General features: G+C 42.8%; 1 protein-coding gene across 1 annotated transcript in view; it reads left to right on the top strand.

Moving 5' to 3' along the window:
* LOC141988596 (E3 ubiquitin-protein ligase rnf213-alpha-like) overlaps positions 1-11942 on the top strand; it is a 181164-nt gene extending 169222 nt beyond the window's left edge. The window contains exons 69-74 of the mRNA XM_074954446.1: positions 171-366; positions 1861-1938; positions 3913-4113; positions 6599-6688; positions 8414-8574; positions 9953-11942. Coding sequence (XP_074810547.1) covers positions 171-366; positions 1861-1938; positions 3913-4113; positions 6599-6688; positions 8414-8574; positions 9953-10124 — 898 coding nt within the window. The 3' untranslated portion in view covers positions 10125-11942. The remainder of the gene's footprint in view (positions 1-170; positions 367-1860; positions 1939-3912; positions 4114-6598; positions 6689-8413; positions 8575-9952) is intronic.
* Positions 11943-12377: the final 435 nt, after the last annotated feature.

Below are 12377 nucleotides of genomic sequence, written 5' to 3'. Positions count from 1 at the left end.
CCCATGACTCCAGGAGCTGGAACCACAAATAGCATGAGACTCCCAAGAGTTGTCAACTGAGCGTAAGGCTGGAGAGATGTGCTAAATGGCCCACCAGGGCTTTTTCCATCTTAGATTTTTTTTGGCAGTAAAGAAGAAGACCCCTCACGTTGTTCTTCCCTTTTCTCCAGGTCTGTTTCAGCAGAAGAAGTGAAGCACGCCTCTGTGTTAAGTGTTACTGAGAGCGACTTGATCACCATGGCGCTGTTGAACTTCCAGTATGTGCTCGAGGAAGATGGAACCAAGACCACCCACTATAACTTTCTGACTCTGCAGGGGCAAGCGATTCACCGATTCATCAGCGGGAAGCCCGTCGTGAAAGCCCAGGTGAGTTCAGAATGAAATCATGGAGGCAGCGCTTTGCCATAGACTTCAGTGCAGCCAGGATTTTACTCTCAGTGCTTGCTGCTCTGCCGCCTGGCACCTGTGTGGAGTCATTCACACCTGAACAAAATGGGTGCAAACCACAAACAATTCAGAACGCACAGGTGGAATGGTGATGACCGGTGAAAGACCTGATCCACTATGGCCTTTTCCAGATTTACACCTGTTTAGCTCCATTGATTGCAGTGGGGTTACACTGGTGTAAATTGGGGGTAGTGCACTGGCAAATCAGCCCCACTGTGTTTAGACTTAGATTAAAATGTTCAAACATGCCTAAGTGACTTAGGAGCCTAGGACCCATTTTTCACAAGGGACATAGGAGCAGAGCTGGTTGGGAATTTGTTGACACAGTTTTGTTGTTGTTGGAAAATGCCAATTCATCAGGACCAAAACTTCCCATGGGAACATGCTGATCTTGACAAATTGTTCGTTTAAATAAAAAAGAAAATTGGAGAAATGTTTTGAAAATATCAAAACATCTCGTTTCCTCATTTGATTTCTGGTTTGAAACAATTGTGTGTTTTGAAATTATAGTTATTTATTAGTTTAAATTTTAAAAATAAAAGTAAAAAGTCAAAATCAAAATTAAACATTTTTGAAATTATCAAAACATTTCAATTGACCCAAACCAAAACATTTTTCTGTTTGTGAAAATTTTCAAGATTTTGAGTTCCCATCTCAATTTGGAAGAGAGAAGTTTTTGAACTCTCAAATTCTCTCAGGATAGCAAAACCATTTCCCTCCCAGGTCTGCTTAGGAGTCTAAATCCCATTGACTTGCAATGAGACTTGGGCTCCTAGGGGCCAGATTTTTTAAATTATTTATCAGAGGGGTAGCTGTGTTAGTCTGTATCCACAGAAACAACAAGTAGTCCAGTGGCATCTTAAAGACAGATTTATTTGGGCATAAGCTTTCGTGGGTAAAAAACCCACTTCTTCAGATGCAAGGTTTTTCTTTAGATTTTTTACCCATGAAAGCTTATGCCCAAATAAATCTGTTAGTCTTTAAGGTGCCACCGGACTCCTCCTTTTTTGAAATTATTTAGGCATCTAGGGGCCTATTGGAATTTTCAAAAGCACCTGAGCAGGTTAAATGCCTAAGTCCCACTGCAAAACAATGGGATTTGGGCACCCAAGTGACTAAATCATCTTTGAAAATGGTACTTACATTCCAAAATCGCTTAGGAATTCTGAACACTTTAGCCTGAACTCCCATTGATTTCAATAGATGATTTTTTAAAATCACATTGGGCACTTTTAAAAATCCAGCCTTAAGAGCCTAAGACACTTTTCAAAGTGGGCTGTAGGCTCCTAAATCCCTTAGGTGCATTTTGAAAATTATGCTTTAACACTTGAAGTGTGCTTCAGGTTTTTTTCTGTACTGAACAATGCTGTACTTCATAAACCAGTTATTAATCACTAACATTTTCGTTTTCAGACAACTCCGTCCATTACGCTGAACAATGTGAAGACTCTGCACTCCACGAAAGATAACGTTAAAGAACAACTGCGCCAGGTGAGATCAAAAACAACCCTGGGTTTTCCTGCAGCTTCGGACTCAGATAATCCTCTCTCTTTCCCCCACTGTAAATAGCTTTCATAGCCACTATAGGGTCAGAAGGTTGAGTAAATATCCAAAACCTACAGTATGTCCACTCGTCCATTAAGGGCACCGTTCTCTAAACACTCCAGTCATTTCTGGGTGCCTTCAGGATTTGAGTGCTCAGCTTGAGACATTGGAGCAGCACAAAGCGGCCGTAGAGTAGGCCAGGATCAGGCCCATGATGAGCCAAGGGGCCCATCAAGGTCTAGCTTTGGCCACTAAAAAGCTCATTTTTGTACAGTTCCTTGGCCACTTGGAGTCAGGGGGGCTGGTTCTCTTCCCTCGTATGCCAGCTACACAACAGTTTTATTTCATTGACTGCCCTGATTTTACTCCTGAATTATGCTGATGTAATGCTCTCATTATTGGTTCAAACACATTTTGAAAGAATTCCCATTATAAAACAATTATTTAGAGAAGGGTGACTTGGGGGCCGTTTGTTCTCCCTGTCTCATGACACAGGAAAAACAGGATTTTCAATTAAATTAAAAGGTGGCAAATTTAAAACTGATCAAAGGACATACTTTTCCACACAATATGTGGCTATTCTGTGGAACTCATTGCCACAAGAAGTCACTGAGGCCAAGATGTTAGCAAGATTCCAGAATGGATTGGACATTTCTGTAGATCACAGAAATATCCACAGTTAGCAATAATTAGTGATGACAAAAATTTTGTAAACCTCCCACTCTAGGGCATGAGCCGGTCTCTTACTATCAGAGATCAGATGGGGTCTAGCATGGGGGCAGATTATTTTCCATCTGGGGCGGGAGGGCATTTCCTATGCCTTCCTCTGTGGCATCTGGTATTGCGTGTTGTCAGAGACAGGTGACTGTACTAGACAGACCTGGCATTGATCCCGTCTGGCAATACCCATGTTCCCTTCTGGTAAAGTCCCATAGAATTTAGTACTGATGAAACCAAAGGTCTCTGTAGTGTGATTCCATAGAAACTGGTCTCTAAATCTTTCCAGTTTCATAGAGAATTATATCCTTTTTCCACTGAATGCATCCGATGAAGTGAGCTGTAGCTCAAGAAAGCTTATGCTCAAATAAATTTGTTAGTCTCTAAGGTGCCACAAGTACTCCTATCCTTTCTATAGTTTTTGTCACCTTCCCCTAGGATGCCAAGCAGGAATAGAATTCTCACTTGAATTATATAGCAAAATCATCAGACGTATAGCACTTACATTCTATAGGAGTTTTGCTTAGAGGGTCACCTAAATTTACAATCTTAACTATCAGAATGAGATAAAATAAGTCATGAAAGTATTTGTGTATTATTAACACGGCATTATTAATACATCTTAACGATGAGGTGACTTGATCACAGTCTAAGTACCAACATGGGGAACAAATACTTGATAATAAAGGGCTTTTCAATCTAGTAGACAAAGGTAAACTCTGATCTTGTGGCTGGAAGTTGAAGTTAGACAGGAAATGAAGTAACATTTTTAACAGTGAGAGTAATTAGCCATTGGAATAATTTACTGAGGGCTGTGGTGGATTCGCTCTCACTGGCAATTTTTAAATCAAGATTAGATGCTTTTCTAAAAGACCTGTACTTCAAACAGAAATTATTTTGGGGAAGTTCTGTGGCTTGTGTTACACAGGAGGTCAGACTCACTAGACCATCACAGCAATCACTTCTGGCCGTAGAATCTATTAATTTAATATTCATTTGTCTTATATATGGCATCTCTAACAAAATTCCTCATAGGTTCTTCACACATTGTATACAATCCCATGGATCATATAAGGCCAGTGTGGAAACACTTAAGGCTGAGTTTTTCAAAGTTGCTTAGGGGATTTGGATGCTATTGATTGTAATGGAAATTGGATGTGGAAATCCTACAGACAGCCTTTCGTCTCCTGTTGCTATCCATAGGAACCCCTGAGCGTGAGTCTAATGAAACGCATTATGGAAGAGGCCAGTTCAGTGAACGACATTTCCAGAGCACTCTCCACCCTGAAAGTGGCTGCGGAGTTCCTGGCCGTGACCGGAGGAGACCCAGAGCGGCTCCTGACTGAGTATGTCAGAAATGACCTGAAGATGGAGGCTAATGCAAAGCAGTTCAGAGACTTACCAGTAAGAGATTAACTTTGGTTTGAATTCACAGCAATGAAAACGAAGCTCTTTATAATAAATATTCTTTGTTTTCATGCTTTCTACTATACATTCTGAATATATGAATATAGAGTACAGTTTCTTTCCAAAACTATTGTTTGAGCAAAAAATTGTGGTTTTGACTAAATGAATATTTTTGCTTTCTATGGAAAATTTCAACTTTCCATCAAAAAAGAAAAATGAAAACTTTTGAGTTTCCCCCAAAAGTGGAAACAAAAACATCAATTTTCAGGTTTCTAAAATTCTAAAATTTCAGGTTGAAATTTTCCACAAAACATTTCATTGAAATGTTCTGTGGAAGAAAACCCGTTCTCTGACCAACCCTACTGTATAAATTCTAGAGTAGAGTAGATTTTTCTGTCAGAAAATGCCGACTTGATTAAACTGAAACAATCTGCAGGAATTCAGCTGACTCCTACCTCCCCAGGTTCTTCAGCTCCTCCATAGCCCCAGGTCAGAATGGGAAGCTCCCAAATCATTTAGACACTTCTGAAAAGATTACCTTGCATTCGTTTGCAGACATGCATTGTCCCTTTGTTACATCCCAGCACATGGTGACCGGTGCCTTTTGACACTATTGCTATACAAATAAATAATACTAATGAATAATCCACATGGGCACAGTTTCTGAAAATGCCTGCCAGGTATCATAGAATCATAGAATAACAGGGTTGGAAGGGACCTCAGGAGGTCATCTAGTCCAACCCCCTGCTCAAAGCAGGACCAATCCCCAACTAAATCACCCCAGCCAGGGTTTTGTCAAGCCTGACCTTAAAAACTTCTAAGGAAGGAGATTCCACCACCTCCCTAGGTAACGTATTCCAGTGTTTCACCACCCTCCTAGTGAAAAAGTTTTTCCTAATATCCAACCTAAACCTCCCCCACTGCAACTTCAGACCATTACTCCTTGTTCTGTCATCTGCTACCACTGAGAACAGTCTGGATCCATCCTCTTTGGAACCCCCTTTCAGGTAGTTGAAAGCAGCTATCAAATCCCCCCTCATTCTTCTCTTCCACAGACTAAACAATCCCAGTTCCTGCAGACTCTCCTCATAAGTCATGTGTTCCAGTCCCCTAATCATTTTTGTTGCCCTCCGCTGGACTCTTTCCAATTTTTCCACATCCTTCTTGTAGTGTGGGGCCCGAAACTGGACACAGTACTCCAGAGGAGGCCTCACCAATGTCGAATAGAGGGGAACGATCCTGTCCCTCGATCTGCTGGCAATGCCCCTACTTATACATCCCAAAATGCCATTAGCCTTCTTGGCAACAAGGGCACACTGTTGACTCCTATCCAGCTTCTCGTCCACTAGGTCCTTTTCTGCAGAACTGCTGCCTAGCCATTCGGTCCCTAGTCTGTAGCGGTGCATGGGGTTCTTCCGTCCTAAGTGCAGGACTCTGCACTTGTCCTTGTTGAACCTCATCAGATTTCTTTTGGCCCAATCCTCTAATTTGTCTAGGTCCCTCTGTATCCTATCCCTACCCTCCAGCGGATCTACCACTCCTCCCAGTTTAGTGTCATCTGCAAACTTGCTGAGGATGCAACCCACACCCTCCTCCAGATCATTTATGAAGATATTGAACAAAACCAGCCCGAGGACCGACCCTTGGGGCACTCCACTTGATACCAGCTGCCAACTAGACATGGAGCCATTGATCACTACCCGTTGAGCCCGACAATCTAGCCAGCTTTCTATCCACCTTATAGTCCATTCATCCAGCCCATACTTCTTTAACTTGCTGGCAAGAATACTGTGGGAGACTGTGTCAAAAGCTTTGCTAAAGTCAAGGAACAACACATCCACTGCTTTCCCCTCATCCACAGAGCCAGTTATCTCATCATAGAAGGCAATTAGATTAGTCAGGCATGACTTGCCCTTGGTGAATCCATGCTGACTGTTCCTGATCACTTTCCTCTCCTCTTCAGAATTGATTCCTTGAGGACCTGCTCCATGATTTTTCCAGGGACTGAGGTGAGGCTGACTGGCCTGTACTTCCCCTGATCCTCCTCCTTCTATTTTTTAAAGCTGGGCACTACATTAGCCTTTTTCCAGTCGTCCAGGACCTCCCCCGATCGCCATGAGTTTTCAGAGATGACCAGCAGGATCCCAACTTTTCAAACTAGAGCTTGGCCATTCTACTCAATGAACTATTCATTGAACTGAACTAGTTGAATAAACTGAAACAAAGAAAATATTCTCTCTGTGCCTACAAAAAGCTGTCAAAAGCTGGTTTTGCTCTTCAGCAAACTCTGGTTCCAGGTGCTTAGCCAGTGACTCCCACCAGCTCAGTGGTTTGACATTCTTTAAAACTTTGGCAGTAGCATGGTAACTGTGAAACAAATATAGAATGTGCTCACTTCCGCGATGAGGATTTAAGTAACGGTGTAAAGGCTTTCTGGGTGCCAAGGTCTGGGTAAATCCCTGTCTGTGTTGTTTCATCCCAGGTTGTCCCACAAACCCGGCTGAAGCACATCCTGTCTCTGTGGCAGATCCTGTCAGCAAAGAGATCAGCGCTACTTGTACAAATGAACCAGGTAATGGAGGAACCCACCCCAGTGAGTGCCTGGGATGGGGCTGTGACTAGACTGAAAACTTTCTGTGCAATTGTTTTTAATCAGAAAATTGGGGTTTTGACAAACGGAAGTTTTTTCACAGAAAATTTTGACTTTGTTGCAAAAAGTAAAACATGAAAACTTTCCAGCTGAAAACCTATTCCTCTTTTGGACGTGTTTCTGAAAGCCAGCTGCACTGTGAAGTGGGGGATTTTCAATTGCTTGTAACTCCACCAGATCTGAACAGAGTTTCTTGATCACAGCAAATGGCACCTGCCTGGCCCAAGGGCCATCCCACTGTCAAATGTCATGCTGCAAGCCACAGATACAATTATTTTAGTTATTGTTTTGTTTTCTGATTAAAAGTCAAACTTTTGTGCAGGAAAATATCCCAACATTTCCCCACCAGCTCTAGTTATGACCAACGTTCTCTGCTCACTTGCTGTGCAGTCCCTCCTCTGCTGCTGTCAGGCTCCATCACTTGGAGTCTGTAAATCTAGGTGCGTCGTCCCTTTCTCAAAGTTGCACTCTAGCTCATCCAGGAGTTATTGTGCCAGAGGCAGGAATCTCTGGGGGAGATTCTCTGGTCCAGATCTGGCAGGAGGCTGGGCTGGATGGGACCTGATGGCCTTAATACTGTTGATAAATTGCATAGACAATTGTTTGTCCACATCTTGGTTTGTTATGAAGTATATTCAAGAGATCAGTCAGGTTTATTGCTAAAAGTCAGGAAGAGCATAGAGAGATGTCTGTTGGTCTTTCCCTGACCTGAAGAAGAGCTCAGTGCATCTCGAAAGTGTCTCTCTTTGACCAACATACGTTGTTCCAGTGAGAATACCTCACCCACTCATCTCTGTAATATCCTGGGACCAACATGGCTACAACAAACACTGACAATAATAGCATAGTACTGGAAGAAAGGCTTTGTAATATAGCCGTTTCCGTGAAGCCGTCTTGTGCTGCTGTTGTTCAATTCACTTTACACAGAAGGTGTGCTCCCAGTTACATATTTCAGCAAATAGTATTGATAGGATGGTTTACAAGTTACAAAATGCTTTATACGTCACAAAAATCCAGCCCATCAGCTTGTGTCAGTTCCTTAACTTGTTGTTCTGTATCTTCCCTTACTTTGTTTTGGATACTAGTGTTCCAGGTACTGGTCCGGCTTGTACTGGGCACAACATTAATGTATTTTGCGTTTGGCAAGTTTCTTATTTTCTAATGCCAAAGCTGACTTCAGTTTTGCAAAGTGTTATGGGATACTTAGCACAAGAGAACAGGATTATAAAAAGACAGACAATTCAGGCGAGGTAACTGCTAGAAATGTATCTACAATATAATGTTCTATTGATATTGTGTGTTTAATGCATTGTGGTATCAATATTGATAATGTGAGATGGATGGATCATAGATGGATAGACATTAGCCCAACATATATTAGTCAATAAAAGCTATGAAGGTTTTACTGGCTACAGGGACTGCAGCACTGGCCTGAGGTCATGTGCAGAGCCACCTGCTCCATCCCACCCCAGGAGCACCCCCTATGCATAGGGCAGAAGCAAGCGTCACCAGGCTACATCTGCTCTGAGCCAAATGAGGAGACTCTTCCATTAAGCACATCCTCAACTGCTCTGTGCATGGGGCATCCAGCCACTCCTGCAGCACCTCTGCACTTGCCCCCCACTGACACTGTGCTTCTCATTTCAGAATCCCTTCTTCCTGATAGACAAGGGCTTCCATGATGAGCTGGCTGACCAGGAGAGAGAGAAGCTGACAACTGCGCTATCCACTGTCAATATTGAGTTCTTTATCATTGAGCTGCACGAAATGATCACAGTGACATTGGAAAGCTATGAAAACAGTTGGGGGTAACAACATATTTCTCTTGTCTGTGAATATGGGAAGGGCCTCTGCACGAACATTTAGATCCAGATGAAAAAAAAATTATTTTTTTTTACTTTTAATTTGGAGCAGGCACAAACCACTTTAGATATGATTCCCTATTGATTTAAGAGACTTTGTGGGTATGTCTGGTTGGTTGTTTTTTTTAAAATGCAGGTTAAAAGATCAAGGCAAATGTAGGGGAAGAAACCCAGCCTCTTAAAATTGCCTGTATATTACTCGTATGCTGTATTAAAAGGGAAAGGTCAAATCATATCACATATAAAAGGTCATTTTCCATAGATCTCCAAGTCTTCTAGAATTGGATAACATGCTTAGCTAGAGATTCTCAGACTTCCCATACTGCAGAACTAGAGGGACTTAGAGAAGGGCAATGAGAATGATCAGGTTTGCGGAGAAACTACTATGAAGAGAGACTGAACAGATTGAGGTTGTTACCTAGGAATGGAGGAGATTGAATAATGGTCTATAAAATACTGACTGGTCTAGAGAAGGAAGATCAGGAGGCGTCTGTTCTTCCACTCCCATAACAGAAGAACAAAGGGATGTTCAATGGAATTGAAAGGTAGAAAATTCATAGGGAATAGTTTTTTACATGGCTTGTGGAACTCACTGCCACATGAAGTCATTGAGGCTGAGAATTTTGTAAGACTTAAGAATGGATTAGGCATGTCTATGGATAATAAGAACATCCGTTGTTGTTGATAAAAATTCCAGCAGGGATATTAAATCTCATTCTTTAGGTAAGGGCTGGAGTTTTGGAATCTTCTATTCCTTATGACCCTTTAATGCCTTGTTTTCTTCCCCAGAATTATCTCCAGTACTGGATAATTTCACCCACTGCTGTTTAAGAGCACACTGTTTTGCTTAAAAATTGATGGAAGGAAATGTTACCTCTTGTCTGACAACTCTTGAATATTCACTAATTGAGGCTTTAGAAACTTTACACGTAGGGCTTTTTTGAATGAAAAATTGAGTTTTGTATTAAATGTAAATTTTCTCAGAAAGCATCTGCCTTCCTCAAAAAAATTTGGTTCAGAAAACCAAAAATTTTTAGACATTTTTCATTTATTTGAGCCATCAACATTTCACTTTTCAGCAGTGTTGAGCTGAAAATGTTTACTTTTTAGTTGCTGAAAACCAAACCATTTTCAGATTTGGGGGGGTTCATTTTTTGACAAAGTCAAAACTTGCTGCAGAAAAATACCCCACTTTATACCATCTGAAGTGACCAACAGTGTGAAAAGAGAACTCAAGAAACTGGGTGTGCCTGTCAGACTTGGCACTTAGCCTTTCCGAACCAGTTTCCTGTACATTTACAATCTGCTTTTCTTTTATGAACAGGATAGTGGAGACCTTTCAAGAATATTTAGAAAAAGAGGGAAAAGAAGAAAATTACATTATGAATCTGACCAGCGCTGTGAGCCCGGACCTTGAGCTGAAGAAGGTCATTTCAGTGTGGAAAACTGCCGTGCTAATCAACAAAACATACGCCCGTTCCTACAGCCAAGAGTGAATGGGTCCGTGAATTGTTTCCTGTGGATACCAAAACCAATTACTGCGCCCAGCCTGTAATCCGCAGAGATTTAGGAAGCAGAGTTTCTTTAAGAAGTGAGTCTCAAATCACCAGGCCGATGCATCGCTTGAATCAAAATAGGCCTTCAATCGGATTGAAGTGGTGCCTAGGCTCCTGCATTTGAGTGGAGATGTTACAGGCATGACCAGCTATGTGAGTGTTGCTCTGCGCATTGCTTTCTGCAAGTGGGTGAATTTCACCCTCCGAGAACTACAAATGATGGGCATGATTCTCGTGCCACTTAGGCCTTGTCAACACATAGTGCTTTAACGATAAGGGGAATAAGCGATACCTCTGTAAGTGCATTTATCTGTAAGGGGAAGCAGTGAAGCCTGGTAACTAGGGCTGGGGAATGGGACTCAGGCCTTGGCTACACTTGCACGTTATACCACAACAAAGCCGCCCAGAGCCCTCTAACTCACTCCCCGTCCACACGGGCAAGGCACATAGAGCACTCTGACCCCCTGGCTAGAGCGCTGCTGGTACTCCACCTCCCCGAGAGGGATATGGTTTGCTGCATATTGGGTGAGACGCTGCAGCGTCAGTGTGAACGAGGAGTTACTACAGCGCTCTGACTGCCCTCCGGAAACCTCCCAGAATCCCATTAACTGAAGTGGCCTCTCTTGTCTTTGTTGTGAACTCCGGCAGGAATGCGGAAGTGGCCCTTTCAAAGCTCCGTTTCAAACAGCCAGCTGCTTATCAGCTCCGAGAAAAAAACGAACAGCTACTGTTTGCTTTGAGTGAGTGAGAGAGGCGGGGGAGGAAAGGGGGGTCTGAATTTACAAGACAGCATGGCGATGCACTCTCAGCACCCCAAAAACCCGCTCTCTCTCCCCCCACATCCCATTTGAAAAGCACGTTGCAGCCACTTGAACGCTGGGATAGCTGCCCATAATGCACTGCTCCCAATGCCGCTGCAAGGGCTGCAAATGTGGCCACGCCAGTGGGCTGGCAGCCGTCAGTGTGGACAGACTGGGGCGCTTTCCCTGCTGCGCTGTATGAAGGCTGGTTTAACCCAAAGCACTCTACAGCTGCACGTGTAGCCAAGCCCTCCGGAGACCTATGTTCTGGTCAGTAAAATGGAAATGATACTGATCTGTTACATAAAGTGCTGTGGCATCTGCAGATGAAAAGCGCCGGGTGCTATCATACGGGTGTAACTGACCCCAGTCTAGGGCATTTTGGTAAAATGATCACACTCCTCACAGGCATGGTCAGGCCAGCCCAACTTCCAAGTGTAGGCCGGGCCTTGCACTGAGCAGTAACTCCACTGGAGTCAGCGGGGCTGGTACTCAGCCTGGCTACTCCTGCTGTCATTTGCGCCTGAGCAAAGCACGTGTAGAATGCCACCAAATCAGAAAGGTTCTTTGCAGCCACGGTGCCCTCTCTTGGCGCAAGAATGACACAAGGTGCAAAGCAGAGGAGGAGAATTTCCCATGGATAACAGAGCATTAGGCCCCTAATTTTTAAAGTCTGTGGTGCATTATCTCAGACTTGGCCCGAATCGCCCTCCATTGTATTCTAGCTCTTTACTTGGGCTTTAGCAGATGAAATCGTCAGTTCTTTTGGCAGTGTCATGGCATGCGCCGTATCACAGACTCTGTGACCACAGTGGTCCCTTCTGGCCTTACAATCTGTGAGCCTCTGCTCAGTGTTTTGCAGCTACGTGAAATTTAGGTGTTAGAAAAAATATTTGCAGCTATCGTTTTCTGCCTGGCTTTCAATGCAGACATTTCCCTGTGCCTCTCAATAAACAATGGAACAAGAAAGTGTCACATTCTTCTAGTTATTACCAGGCTTGAAGACTTTGTGAAACTGAGAATGTGCAAGCGAACCCTGTCCGTGTCTGTACACGTGTGTGCACTCGGGAGAAAATTATCTTTTCATTCTAGTGAAATGAATTGGAATAGGAATTATTTTAATAGCGTTTGCCCATTCTGTGAATATTTTCAAAAGATTTTTCAAAATTTCCCCCCACCTTGAATCAGGACAAGCCGACGAAATCCCCAAAATATTCACAAACTAAAAAAACCTTGTTTTTCCATTTTGGGTCAATTGAAACATTTCATTGTGATAGCTTTGAAATATTTCATTTTTTCTCTTTTTAACCTTTTGTTTTCAGTATAAGCAGCTTCAATTCTGAAACAAAAACTTATTTTGCACCAGAAAACAATTTTTTCATTTAGAAAATCT

The sequence above is a fragment of the Natator depressus genome, chromosome 6 (genome assembly GCF_965152275.1).
Source record: "Natator depressus isolate rNatDep1 chromosome 6, rNatDep2.hap1, whole genome shotgun sequence".
NCBI lineage: Eukaryota > Metazoa > Chordata > Testudines > Cheloniidae > Natator > Natator depressus.
This window is presented reverse-complemented; position numbering and strand designations above follow the sequence as displayed.